Source organism: Staurois parvus, unplaced genomic scaffold, assembly GCF_062004578.1.
Source record: "Staurois parvus isolate SC_StPar_1 unplaced genomic scaffold, SC_StPar_1.0 ptg000387l, whole genome shotgun sequence".
In the NCBI taxonomy this organism is placed as follows: Eukaryota; Metazoa; Chordata; class Amphibia; order Anura; family Ranidae; genus Staurois; species Staurois parvus.
The window spans coordinates 4,254,482-4,268,940 of NW_028318183.1; the positions used below are offsets into that span (position 1 = coordinate 4,254,482).

Here is a 14,459-nt window from a genome sequence, read left to right on the forward strand (position 1 = left end):
GGGTCGTGTGTGGAGGGGAAGGCCTGGGATGGTGGCATGGAGGAGAAGGCCTGGGATGGTGGCATGGAGGAGAAGGCCTGGGATGGTGGCATGGAGGAGAAGGCCTGGGATGGTGGCATGGAGGAGAAGGCCTGGGATGGTGGCATGGAGGAGAAGGCCTGGGATGAAAAAGACAGGGCACACCAAACCCCAAATTAAAGGAAGCCTTAGGTTTATGGGCTGTCTGGGTGCCCGTGTGATGTTCCTCGCACAACTGAAGGAATGAACAATCACCTTGTGGCTCTGCTTGAATATTGGTTTACTAGGTTTGGGATGTTACAAGATTATTTTAAGTGAGCACAAATTAGATTTTACTAAAAGGAATGGTGCGTGGAGGGGAAGGCCTGGGGTCGTGTGTGGAGGGGAAGGCCTGGGATGGTGGCATGGAGGAGAAGGCCTGGGATGGTGGCATGGAGGAGAAGTCCTGGGATGGTGCGTGGAGGGGAAGGCCTGGGATGAAAAAGACAGGGCACACCAAACCCTAAATTAAAGGAAGCCTTAGGTTTATGGGCTGTCTGGGTGCCCGTGTGATGTTCCTCGCACAACTGAAGGCATGAACAATCACCTTGTGGCTCTGCTTGAATATTGGTTTACTAGGTTTGGGATGTTACAAGATTATTTTAAGTAAGCACAAATTAGATTTTTCTAAACAATTATGTATATACAGTATGTTAGCCACAAATTGGACATCCATATGTCCTATGTCACTCCCTTACACCTAACTTAATTCTGCCACAGACAACTGTCAGCATTCAGAAGAGCATGTCAGCAATTTACTGAAAATACAGTCTAAGAATAACCTAAAACCCGAAATGAAGACAAATGGCAGTGGACCATCTAATAGTTTATAAATATTTGCTCTATTCTCATGAATGTTGCCTGAACATACAACATGGCTTCCTCCATCATGTGTTGGCAATGCATGAAGGTGATGCAGCTGTAAAATAACCCAACAACTCAATATGAAGCCACCGCACAGTTCTCATCATGACTCATAAGCAGGGCACACACAGCAGAAACATCTGCTACAGGAGGGGTGTGAAATCCTAGCAATGGTTAACACAGCCCTGGCACGTGCAATGAGACAGCAGATGCAGTAAAAACATTTGTTCCACCTCAGTTGTACCTGCAGAGCTGGATCACAGTGGAAACATATACAGAGATGTGAGGCACAGTGTGGCAGCAGTACATTAAGTGCACGGTGTACCTGAGACTTGCCAGCCCAGCATTCACTACATAGTACATCTATGAGGCAGACAGCAATCCTGCTATAACCTAGCGCAGTGCTCATATATCCATCAATAAAATATCAGCAATAAAAAAATTAAACCACTGAAGCATAATGAAAACTCACATCATAAAGAAATATATGTCTTTTTAAAATAAACAACATGAAAGGCCCATTTTAGAATTCAAGTTGACTTGTGTCATTTCTGGCAGTGTGTGTCAAGTGAAGCCAGATGTTTACAAATGGAGTCCATGTGATTGATCTGTTTTGATACAGTAAGAAATGGACACAGGTCAGCTATCTTCACTGACTGAATCATTCCTCAAATTACAGGTATGTACCTTTGCAGGGGAGTGAAAGATTAGTATGCACAGAGAAATCACTCTGGTAATATCCATGGGCCCTCACTAGAGGTCATCAAGGGAGGTCCTAGTCTGAGCACTGATAATGTAAGTAAATCTTATAGTTGGCCTGGGGAATGGGGCCCAGTCTGTAAGTAGCGCTCAACAGGGTCAGATATACATAGACGCTTAGGGTAGTTTTGGCAACAAGAGTTGGCAGCCATCTCAGTTTCTGGATGATTCCTTTCCATGGGGACACTACTCTTTTGGGAATGGAAGCCCACAGAGGATTCATTTTTTTCAATCAACCAACAGGTTACTAAATTCCCCTATCCAGACATTCACGGACGGGGGAATCCTCCCCGCTGAGCCTTTGTATTCTGACAGCGCGGAGACTTCCCCACTGTCAAAATTCACTGAATAGCCTGCAGGGCTGATTGATTAGAAATTTTCCAACAGGGCAGTTGTACAGAAATCGATTGGTAGAACAATTTCTGTACAACCACCCTGCCCATGCATGGTTCTAAATTAGACCGGTCCCTTAAGGATTTTGCTTGGGGAGGGGTGTCATTTTCAGAACACTCCATGTGGGCTTTATCCTTAGGGAAAAAGGCATATGGTCTTTGGTCCTTATGGGAGTCTGGACTGCAGGAGAGACATTTATTATGGTAGACTTGAGTTAATCTCTTCCATTGCGTGACTACTCCTGGGCATGGATCTTTTCAGGGAACAGCAAGGTAGGCACAGGAAGGGACATAAATGGGCAATGAAAGAACTCCTGCTGTGCCAGGATGGGTACCCTCAAAAGGTACTTCAAAGGAAAATTGTCTCTGTTTGCCGCTCTCTGAAGTGGGGACCATGGTGGACATCATGTAAAAAGGACTACAAGTTACCACATACGGTCCTGTGCCCTTGCTACAAACAACGTTTATAGAGCAAAATGTAATATATCATTTCCCTTATGCCACTGAAAGTCCAGATCATCCTTAGCTACACTAAACCAAAGATCAGTAACCCTATGCTGCACTTCAAATTAGTTAGCTCATTAATCCCAAATTTCATTACCGTTAAAAGAACTTATATTATTAATGTCAACGCTAAATAAGAAACTGTTGCTAGAAGCAATGCCAACCTCTGACCCAGAACAAGTATGCAAATCACAATATTCAGGTCCTGATCTGCACACTTGTTCTTGATCGTTAACGCTGTAAGTAACAAAGCCATATGGGGAACTAGAATATACAAGAGGGGGAGCTCAACACTGGCAACCAGGTTTCCATTAGATGAAGCCTACCAGAACTGATAATTCAGGCAGACTGATGCTGGTGAGTGGAAATCCATTAAAGTCTTCTTCGATCTCAGATACTGTACCATGTTGAATTCCCATGTCTACCTGTCTGTGGTGGCATTTACAAGGAATTGACTCAGCTGAGCAAGGTGGCAGATCCAGAAACATTGCAGAAAATTTAGCCACTGGAGTTCCTGATAGAAATAAGGGGTCAACTAGGTATCAAGGCCACTCATACCTGAAATATCAGTTTTAAAAATAACTATGGAAAAAGAAGGATCGCTATAGAAGCCGCTATTGCTGACTTTGTTATTTAAAGATGCAAGCTCTGCAGCTGCCATCCGGATTCCTTCTTAACAACCTAATGTGTCACTGACCTGGAATAGGCATACAGAGTAAAGACTAATCAAACTTCACCAGGTCCATACAGGTTCCAGTCTGGAAGCCTTATTAAATAGTGAAATCCAGGACCAGGGTCTTGGGCCTCAGGCTGTTCAATAGATTTTTTTTTCTTCTTTAAGTAAGCTGGTCCTTTAAATAAAACCACTTGTCAACAGGACACAGACAAGCAGTTCTATTTTCTAATAAGACAGTGCTGAAGGTATTAAAACTACGCAAAGCTGTCATACGTGCTTCCCAAAGATATCTCCCGGAGCTGTAAAAACATGACGTGAAAATAAAACATGGATATAGAATTGCAGTTGATTCTTCCTTCTCTTTTCCCAGACAAGATGTGTCTTTCAGTAATGCAAAGCACAAATCCTAATCCAGCTTTCCTGCAGTAAGCATCCATCCACACCATGTACAGCAACACTCACCTCCCAAACCATTCACGTCAAATACTTCCAAGAGAGGGACAAATACATATTAACAGGCTCACACCTACCCATGTGAAGACTTTCCAGACTCCAAAATCGTGCCATTTCCCCTCGAGCTACCATGCTTTTATTAATAGAAAAAATAAAATGGACAAGTACGTGAAAAAAGGGGCTCGTCTGTTACAAATGCGGAGGCATGGTAGCTAAAAAAAAAAAAAAAAAAAAAAAAAAAAAAAAGGAAAAAAAAAAAAAAAAAAGATGCTCAGTCAACATGAGATGCTGCTGTTAAGCCGGCTGTAGAAAGAGCTTATTCATTGCTGCCAGACTCCACGCCTGCACATCAGGCTAGGCACTCCGAGGGAACTGACAGAGATCCACATTATGTGTGCCTGAGAATTTGGCTGCTTAAATGACGACACCATGGGGTACCCTTAGGGAGGAAGTGCTGAAAACGGCAAAACATCAATATGAATGCGGTCGAGCGGCCAGCCGCGCTGCCAGTGCAGCATATAGCAAACATCGAGTGCCAGAAAGAACTCCTGTAGTTGAGCCTCCAGTGTCATCTACTTTTCAGCGACAGATGCTGCAGCAGCATGCCAGTAAAGGCTGCCTGCGCCACTTCGGCTGACACCTTCAAGGGAACTAAACGATTCTGAGCTGCTTCATGAAAAGAGATCTTATTCCGATACTTCACTTGAAAAAGACTTTAGACATATAGGGAGAGAAAATGCCATTTGCCTGGCTGTCCCTGACTTTGATAGTGCAGACAAGTATGCAGATCGCTAGTTTTGAAATCACTTGCTGCATGTTTGTTCTGGGTCAGTGAGTAAGAGCTCGTTCACACCAAGTGGACGTTATGGTGTGTAAAATTTGTGCATGCAGAAGTTTATGTACCTGTGCTGCAATGCACTGTAACAATGCACTACAGCATTTCATTTTTTATCTTGCATTTTTGTGCAATGCATACATATGGTGTGAGCAATGCACACAGAAAACAACTGGTTTCTCAGTACTCTTGCAGTGATCAATGCAGAACAAAACAGGTCAATGCACGTGGTGGGAGCGAACCCTTAAAGGATAAGTTCACCTTTTAAAACCGGTTACATGTTCCACCCTCCTTGTGACAGTGGGCCAGGGATCTTCAACCTGCACACATTGTCACAATTTGCAGCTGACGGGTTGTAGTCCTCAATCAACTACGTGGGTGCTCTGGAGAATTCTTGTAGTCCATTGAACTTCTTGGACTACAGTAAAATAGTAAATGCTGGCTTTTTTACCCGCAAAAAAAAAAAAAAGTAAAATAATAATTTTTTTAAATAAGTGAATTTATCCTTTAAACATTCTGTAGACAGAGGTAGACAACTAGCGTTTTCAGAGGCAGGTGAGTAATGGCAACCTTCATCCTGTCATTTTTGTGGAGACGGAATACATGGTAACACTGCCCAGCCCTGCTGCCGCATTCTGTAAATTCTCTACGAAAGGCTGAAAGCTGTGGAGGCTGGACAGTTCAGCAAGTGTGCACCCAAAGACGCATGCCCAGATCCCAAAAACTCTGCGATCTGAGCATTCACTCCTGAGTGCCTAGTGCCCTAAACATTAGTACCACTTGATCCACCGTCCAGATGCAGCAGCTTTCAACCTCTTATATAGAGTTTTACAGGCTGCTGGCACCAGGGCTGGACAGTACACCTGTGTCTCCCTCCCTGTAGTCTTTTGGGACACGTCACAGGTCCCAAAAAACTACAAGACCATTCACGAAGCGCAGCGCAGAGGGTACCCGGCTGTGAAGCAGCAAGCTGTCACAGTCACAGTCGGGTCTCCTGGAATACAGGACGGCTGGTGAAACAGGCTACGGGGGACACACCACGGGATCGAGGGACAGGTAACTGGCTGTTTTTTTAAAAGTCAGCAGCTACAGTTTTTGTAGCTGATGACTTATTTTTTGATAGGTCGAGTGGAACTCCGCTTTAACAAGCAACGTATAGTATGTACTCCACTATCTGTACATTGGGGTTGATTTACTAAAGGCAAATAGACTGTGCACTTTGCAAGTGCAGTTGCACTCTGCAAGGGCATTTGCTCAAAAACTCAGTAAATGAGATGAATATTCACTTTGCAAAGAATACCCAATCACATGCTGGGAAATTAAAAAAAAAACAAACAAAAAAAAAACCTGCATTTTTTCTTGCACATGATTGAATGATGGAAGTCAGCAGAACTTCCCCTCATTTACTACGCTCTGGAGCGAATGCCCTTGGAGAGTGCACAGTATATTTGCTGTTAGTAAACCCACCCCACTGTCTGCTCTAGATGCGAGTGTTTTTCTAAAAGTGACCCATACCATTCTTTTTGTTATTTCCTCTAAGAGTACCTGTGCATAGGAACTGATGCAAACTCTCTATTGCTCTTTTTTTTCTTACAATCCCCGAGGGCAGCTGTAAAAACTCTGAAGAAAAATCTGTTCTACATTAGGTTCCATGCACATTGGGCGTTCTAATAATGCTGGTAGCGTTAGCTGTGTAGTCATGTTAAAAATGCGAGTTTTTCAGCATTTTTGCATTAGCGTTTAGACGAGTTTCTGTGTTTTGCCGTGTTTGCCGTGTACCCAAAAAGAGACCCAAAACTTTTTTTGCTCAAAAAAAAAGTCCAAAAATGCCAGTTTGTTGCGTTTTGCAATGTTAGAACGTTTTTACAACTAAAAAACTCCTCTAGAAACCCACTAGTTCTGTTTTTTTTCCAGCCAAAAAAAACGTCCTTACCAATAAATGCTGATTACAGTCTGTGTGCATGGATACATAGGATAACATGCTGGGGAGTTTACTGGCTGTAGAAAAAAAATGCCAAAAGCCAAAAACAGCTGCTGTAAAAACATTCAGTGTGAATGAGGACTCTGTAAAGCAAGAATGCCTGAATACAATGATATAATCTCTCCTCTCCTAGTTGGCTTAAATAATTTTTTTTTCTACTGGCTGAAGTCAGTGGCTGGTGAGTGCCATCCTAGGGGCTCATGTACACCGCAGCCGATAAACTGACGCTCGGGAGCTTTTTTTCAGTAGCCAATGAACTCTCCCTAATGTTTTCCTGTGTGTCCACGTACACATAGTCGTTTAGTCATTTACAGGCAATTGAGTTTACAGTCGTTTTTTTGAACGCACCAAACTTGTGTTAAGGAGTAGATTTTACCAGCATATCAAATGCCAATTGCTGGTAAACGCGATTAACCGCATTTATAAACATTTGCGTTTAGAAGTGTTTTTTTAACTGTTCCATGTCCAGATGCTGTCTAGAGCCTTTTTTCATCATCAGAAATGCATGCAAAGCATTTTCCATGTATTCAAATGGACCTAGCACACAGTTCAGTCAGTTCCAGGTTTTGCGTGAAGGAAAAAATGGTAGAACGTGCCGCATTATGCTCATGATGGGATCCATAGTGAATACAACCAGAAAAGACAGATCATCTCAACACATACTGCTGTCTCTGCTTCTTCTCTCTCAAAATGTCTGAAAAAGTTAATTTTTTACTATTTTCAGTGCATTCTGGGCATTTGGGAAGATCTCCTGAGGTTACCTTTTAAAAACGCTTCTAAACGCAAATGCACATAAAACGCAGTATGTAAATGCGGCTTAACTAACGTTTTGTAACCTACGTTTTCCAGCAGTCAGTTTCCATCGTTCAGAAGAGTTTTCCAAACGCCCCGTGTACATGAGCCCTTAGTCATAATACTAAGAACACAATGGGGGTAAGTCAAATTATTTGTAAAACATTGCTGGTTGTGTGGATGTAGCCAGATGCCCAGTGCCCAATTCATGAAGCCTGTGCAACATTTTCAGTTTGTACCTTTCCATGCAAACAATTCACAATGACCTTAGTTGCAACACTTTTACAAGACCACTTCCGTATTGAAGTTAACTAAGGCGCAACAAGTAAATATTGTATTATACACATACCTTCCCAACGAGTGCAAGAATCTGTTGCAAGTTTTACAATTTGCTGCACTACCGCAAGACAGACTTTTAAAGAGCATCTGCAACACTCTTTATGAATTTCACAGAATAGAGTCTTCAGTATGACTGTTGCGGATAGCCCAGTTGATGGAAAACTGTCAGAAGTCCATGTCCTCACTGAGTAGACTTGTGGTTAGCAGCCAAGAGAAACTCCTCCCAAGTTTTAAAGTACAGCCAAAGCTCTTTGGCTGCACTTCTCCCATGGATCACAAGAGTACAGTTCGTTCTGTACTTCTGTGACCCGTTTTCAGCCAACAGCGGGTGGGCTGATGTCACTTAGCCAGTCCAGGTTAGGGAAAGATTCTGACTTCAAAGTCAGAATTCACCCCAGAGTCTGGAGCGGCACCTGGCTCAGCCAGTGGTCATGTAATCGCTGAGTTCCTACACTTAGAGCCGGCGAGGGACAGATTCAGCATCAGACCAATGCTACATCCACCTAGGTAAGTAGAATTGGGGAAAAAAAATTAAGTCCATACTTCTCTTTTAAGTAAAGAAAAGATGAAATGGAAAATACTTACCTATCACAACCAGTGAGGTTAGCAAATAGAGAGCTGCGAAAATGTGGAATAGACTCCCTCAAGAGTTGGTTCTGGCCAGCTCAGTGGATTGCTTCAAAAAAGGTCTGGATTGTTTCTTCGATACACAGAATATAACTGGATACTAACATTTATAGGTAAAGTTGATCCAGGGAATATCTGATCGCCTCTCGGGGGATCAGGAAGGAGTTTTTACCCCTGCAGAAGCAAATTGCATCATGCTTTGCTTGTTTTTTTTGCCTTCCTCTGGATCAACTTTGGGTATAGGATTATAACTTTTTTTTTTTTTTTTTCCTATGGTTGAACTGGATGGATTTTTGTCTTTTTTCAGGCAGACTAACTATGTAAGATAGGAGACAGGGCCAGCCACATAACCTGTCTAACCCCTAATGCCTCTATGTATCAGAATACACAGGCATTCCACTCCAGTGCTGTTTTGAAGAATCTCCAACTTACATTATAAACAACATTGACTTTTCAGAAGAGCCAGCTCCATCCATCGTGACAGAATTGCACAAAGAAGCTCAGTGATCACCAAAACCTTAAATTTTAAAGAGTTTCTCCCTGTGCCAAGATTTTCTTTTGTCACGTTTCAATACCTGTACTGTCGTAAGCTCTTAATTGCTCCTTTTTTTTTTTTTAACCTATGGGCCATTACAGCTTATTTTAAAGCTCCAATCCTTGATAAAACTAACTTTTTACCATCACTCCCTCCCACTCCTCTAATTTACACTTCTTTTCCCCATTACCTGGTGAAGCCTGCAATACTTACCTAAGTGCCCTATCCAGATCGCTTACCATTGCCGCACTGTGATGATGCCTCAAGACCACCAGTCCCCTACTGTCCCTCTGTGCGGACGTCGGTTCTCTTCGCTCATGAGAGGACCTTCTGGTGACCACCCGATAGGAAGTGTTCACATTACACAGGCAGTGAACTTTTTCTTTTTTTATTGGCTGTTTTATAGCAGAAAATTAAAAATATTGTTTTTTTTGTTTTTTTTAACCACTTCAATACTGGGCACTTTTACCCCCTTCCTGCCCAGGCCAATTTTCAGGTTTCAGCACTCTCACACTTTGAATGAAAATTGCACGGTCACGCAACACTGTACTCAAACTAAAAAATTTATCGTGTTTACACAACTAGAGCTTCTTTTGGTGGTATTTAATCACCGCGGGGGTTTTTATTTTTTGCTAAATTAATAATTGTTCTTCATAAATTTAGGCCAAGATGTATTCTGCTACATGTCTTTGTTGAAAATAACCCAAATCGGTATTTATTATTTAGTCTGTAGGACTGATATAGAGTTCACAAACTATGGGATATATCTGAAAATTGATCAATCCTGAAGTACTGACAGCCAATCTAATTTCTTGAGGTCCAAAACTGTCAGAACAGTACAGATATCCCCCAAATGACCCCTTTTTGCAAAGTAGACAGTCCAACCTATTTCATAAGAGGCATGGAGAGTTTTTTGAAGTTGTAATTTTTTTGTCATAATTTTTTGGAAAATTAAGAAATTAAAAAAAAAAAATTCACAATTTCTCTAATTTATGCTGAATCTTTTTCTCTGTTACCTGGTGAAGCCTGCAATACTTACCCAAGTGTCCTATCCAGATCGCTTACCATTGCCATGCTGTGATGGTGCCTCAAGACCACCAGTCCCCTACTGTCCCTCTATGGGGACGTCAGTTCTCTTCTCTCTTATGAGAGGACCTTCTGCTGACCACCCGACAGGAAGAGTCCACGTCACACAGGCAGTGAACTTAACACCTGATGAAGGTCTGCAAGAAGGGGAGAAGACTCGGGGCTGTGGATTCACAAGAGTTAAATATAAATGGGCAATTCGATAGAGATTTTCCTTTTTTTCCCCCCCAATATTGATCTCAGAGTGGGACTTTAAAGCAGTACTCCAACCACACTTGTTTCTGTACCTCTGGGACTTGGTGCAAAATGGTTTCTTTTAACCTTCTCCTCTCTCCATTGTATGCTTAATAAAAAAAAAAAAAAAAAGTACACACATCCTGCCATAAGACCCACTGAGAACCATGGACAATCCTTCCCTGAGCTACAAGGAGCGATCATTACAGCTCCTGCATGCTTTGTGGTGCACACAACTTCCATACAGTCAGTTGTATCAGAATTAGAAATGCTTAGCTTCATTGCCAGCCCCCTCCCTGTGGACACTGAATCCCAGAATTGCTCTTCAGCAGTTGGTATATTGCTCAGAGTAGCTCCTGTGCAGTGCAGTGTATGTAACAGCATCTTGTTCAGTCTGGATAGAAAGGATTGTCTACATAGAGCCCTACCTCTTCTCTGTGTACACTGAATCCTCAAAGTCCTCTGCAGCGGACTGTGTACTGTCATTTATTGTGTTGAATTTGTTTGAATATTTTTTATTCAGGGAATACAAACAATTTGTTATATTCCTTATTAAATTAGTTGATAATGTGTGCTGTATTATCCACTTCTTACAATGTGAGGTATGGAAGGGGAGCTTAGACTGCTGTCCAGTGTGATTTGTATTGCAAACACATGTAACGCATGGTATTTGGTTTTCTAATAATCACATTTAAAGCAAAGACGTGTGTTTTACCTTAGATAGACATGATATGTTAAACATGTCAGTGACTGTTGCTATACCAATATATAAGGCTATATAAACAATCATGTAATGCAGTGGTCTCCAAACTATGGCCAATTGCTTCATTTTATCTAGCCCTTGGGGCATTATTTCCTCACTGTCAGCAACAGTGGGGCATAGTTCCTGCCACTGACACAAACAATGGGGCATTATTCCTCCCCCCTGACACCAATGATGGTGCACTATTCCTCCCCCCTGACACCAATGATGATGCACTATTCCTACCGCTGATACCAATGATGAGACACTATTCCTCCCACTGACACCAATGATGGTGCACTAGTCCTCCCACTGACACCAATGATGGTGCACAATTCCTACCACTGACACCAACAATGGGGTACTATTCCTCCCACTGACACCAACGATGGTGCACTATTCCTACCGCTGATACCAATGATGGGGCACTATTCCTCCCACTGACACCAATGATGGGGCACTATTCCTCCCACTGACACCAACGATGGTGCACTATTCCTACCACTGATACCAATGATGGGACACTATTCCTACCGCTGACACCAATGATGGGGCACTATTCCTCCCACTGATACCAATGATGGGGCACTATTCCTACCGCTGACACCAATGATGGGGCACTATTCCTACTGCTGACACCAATGATGGGGCACTATTCCTCACACTGACACCAACAATGGGGCACTATTCCTCCCAATGACACCAATGATGGTGCATAATTCCTACCGCTGATACCAATGATGGGGCACTTTTACTCTCACTGTTACCAATAGTGTGAAACTATTCCTCCCACTGCCACCAGCCATGGGGCATTTTTTACTGCCACTGACACCCCAGACTTTCTACTCCTGCTGGCCACAGTCCAGCCTTCCTAAAAATTGAAGGACAGTAAACTGGCCCATTGTTTAAAAAGTCTGAAGATCCCTGATGTAATGTAATACGATATAATACAGATAATCCTAATGGGCACATTATTACTTCCTGGTACTAGAGGATTGAATCATAAAGCACACAATCAGGAAAGGGCAATTACGCAGGAAACTTGCAGATCAGGAAATAAAATAATAAAAAATAGACTACACAGTGATTAAAAACGAAGGCAGATATAGTAAGAACATTCACGCTCTTTTTTTCAAAGAGTGAAAATGAGACGACTATCAATCTACTGAACATACTTTTTTTGATATCTCTATACACTGGCCCTATTACTGAAGAAGTCACCAAAGTGTCATATTGCAAGCAAATATTGAGAGAAGTATGATCACCCAAAGTGGCAAAAGTGTGTACATGGCGACCAATTTCTGTGTCTATATCCAACTTTTATAAAACAGTGCAATGATATATGAATCACTAATAGTTCATGTTAATCAATCCTCTTAAAGCCTGTGCTGAAAGGGAGATTTCCCTTCATTATCTGAATCCTGAATATACAAGAAGATAAAGGAAATCTCGCTGAAGTCAAGGGAACTATCCTCTTAAACAGTTGTCACTGGAATAGATGCCCCCATTGGAATATTTCCAATTAATTGAGATAGGACTCAGGTAAGTATATAGGGAGGTGGAGGGGCAATATAGCTACTGGAACATTTTATACCCTAATGCAGGGAATGCATTAAGGTAATAAAAAGAAAAAATGTCTTGCCTGTAAGACCACTTTAAGCTCTGTTCAATTTAAAAAAAGTTTTTGGTTTAGTATATATTTAAAGGCACAAATACATACCATCTTATGGGATGAATGGCTAACAAAACAGCAAAAGGTACATTATATACATGGACAAGTGATCAAATATCTCCTAAAAGACCAATTACAGGTATTTTGAAATCAGTTCCAGTCATTTCAGTGGTACAGGTTTTTGAGAGGGTAGACAGATATGGATACAAAACAATAGCATAAACATTTAAAATACCAGTTAGCTACTTAACGTATGCATATTTTAAAAAGTAACATATATACACTTACTGTTGGAGACTCTTATATTACGCTTGCGTCCAACTCTATCCAAACCAATTGGTGTGCTTTGTGAAAAGGCAAATGGTCGCAACCGAGCAGAGACTGCCTTGTATGGTGGCACTTTATGTGATGGTATAGGAGGCCGTGGTACAGGCTACAAACAAGACAGAAAGAAAAATATATTCATCAATACCGGGAAACACAGCAAAATCTGCCCTAAACTGGACTATATTATAAAACATATACAATCTGTAACACAGGTGCCATTTCATAACTATTTAAAGCCAATGAAACACTACATATGGCTCTATTGTTGGGTTTGTCCAGTACTTCTGATACGTCCAGGTACTCACAGCACGGGGGTTCTCATTACAGAATTGAAGTAAAGGTAGGAGTAGGCACATTACTGCGCCTTCTATGTGTAATGCTTAGTTTATTTTCCCCTATCGGTTTTTGTTAATGATAGGAGATGACACTTGGTTATCTTTACACAATGACTTTCAGTATTATAAAAAAGTGGAGACTAACTAAAAATGCTTTAAAATACACTAAAACCTTCAAAGCTAAAAAAGAAAAAAGGCTAGCTCCTATTTTTCCAACCTACACTATCTGCTATTCTATTACCTACCTTCTTTGTAATATAGTGCTAAAATATGCTCTTATAAAAGTCAACTTTATTGGCAATGCTGCTTTTTTCACAAATCTGATAATATAAGGCAGGTTAGTTATATATTTGGAGTTTTAAGGTGGGACATCAACCTCAACCATTTCTATCCCATATGATTCTGCCTCTGGGACTTGATGAAAAAAAGTGCTGCTCTTAATTTTATCCTCCTATCAAATTTTCATTAAAAGGGCATTACAGCCAGCACAGTTCCTGTCTGCAGATGCCCCCAGTCTTCCACAGGACCCACTAACTGTCTCAGACATGCCCCCTGAGCTTCAAGAGGTGTCAATCACTGCTGCTGTGTCCTATGTGATGCACACAACTTCCATAGAGACCGATTCAGCTGAATGAGAAAAAAAAAAAAAAAATACTGCAGAGATTGTCCTCTCTGTAAGCTGAATCTAGGAACTGCACAACTGACTTGTGTTTTATTGCATTAGGTGATAAAGTGTGCTGTATTTTCCGCTTTTACAGCAGCAAGAAGGAATATAGAAGGGGAACTCAGACTATAGTCTTATGCTGTGCATTGTGATCTGGACAGCAAACACCTGTAACACACATCATCTAGTTACAGTTTTCCACGGTTGACATTGAGGAAACCTGTGTGCATTACTCTACATAGGCATGATGTCTACTAAATGTCAATCACTGATGAGTAGGTGATAATGCAGTGATGTACCGGCCTTATCAGACTTCTCCCACAAGCTAGCGTACAGCAAGATGAAATGGCCAAGAACGATCATGTGACCTAATTTCTCCCTCATCATTTTTGAGATAGAAAACCTCAGATACAAGTTAAAATAACATAAAAAGCTGTTGAGGCAAAGAGGATTGGAGCCCCTAGCTTCCTCTATTAATCATTCCCTTGAAAATGGAGAATACCAAAAGTTAAGTTGACAATCCTGCCTTATAATATCGGATGTGTCAATTTTTGGAGAAGGATGGCGGGACACATTAAAGTTTAG

At 41.6% G+C, this 14,459-nt stretch overlaps 1 protein-coding gene across 3 annotated transcripts in view; it reads right to left on the reverse strand.

The window, feature by feature from the left end:
- Nucleotides 1-14,459, reverse strand: part of SPATA13 (spermatogenesis associated 13) — a 123,901-nt gene that overhangs the window by 53,540 nt on the left and 55,902 nt on the right. For 2 of the 3 annotated variants that reach the window (XM_089685811.1, XM_089685810.1), the window contains one exon: nt 12,837-12,981. In XM_089685811.1, coding sequence (XP_089541937.1) covers nt 12,837-12,981 — 145 coding nt within the window. Of the gene's footprint in view, nt 1-3,782; nt 3,905-12,836; nt 12,982-14,459 lie in introns of those variants that run through there. The other variant, XM_089685812.1, reaches the window with a different exon arrangement.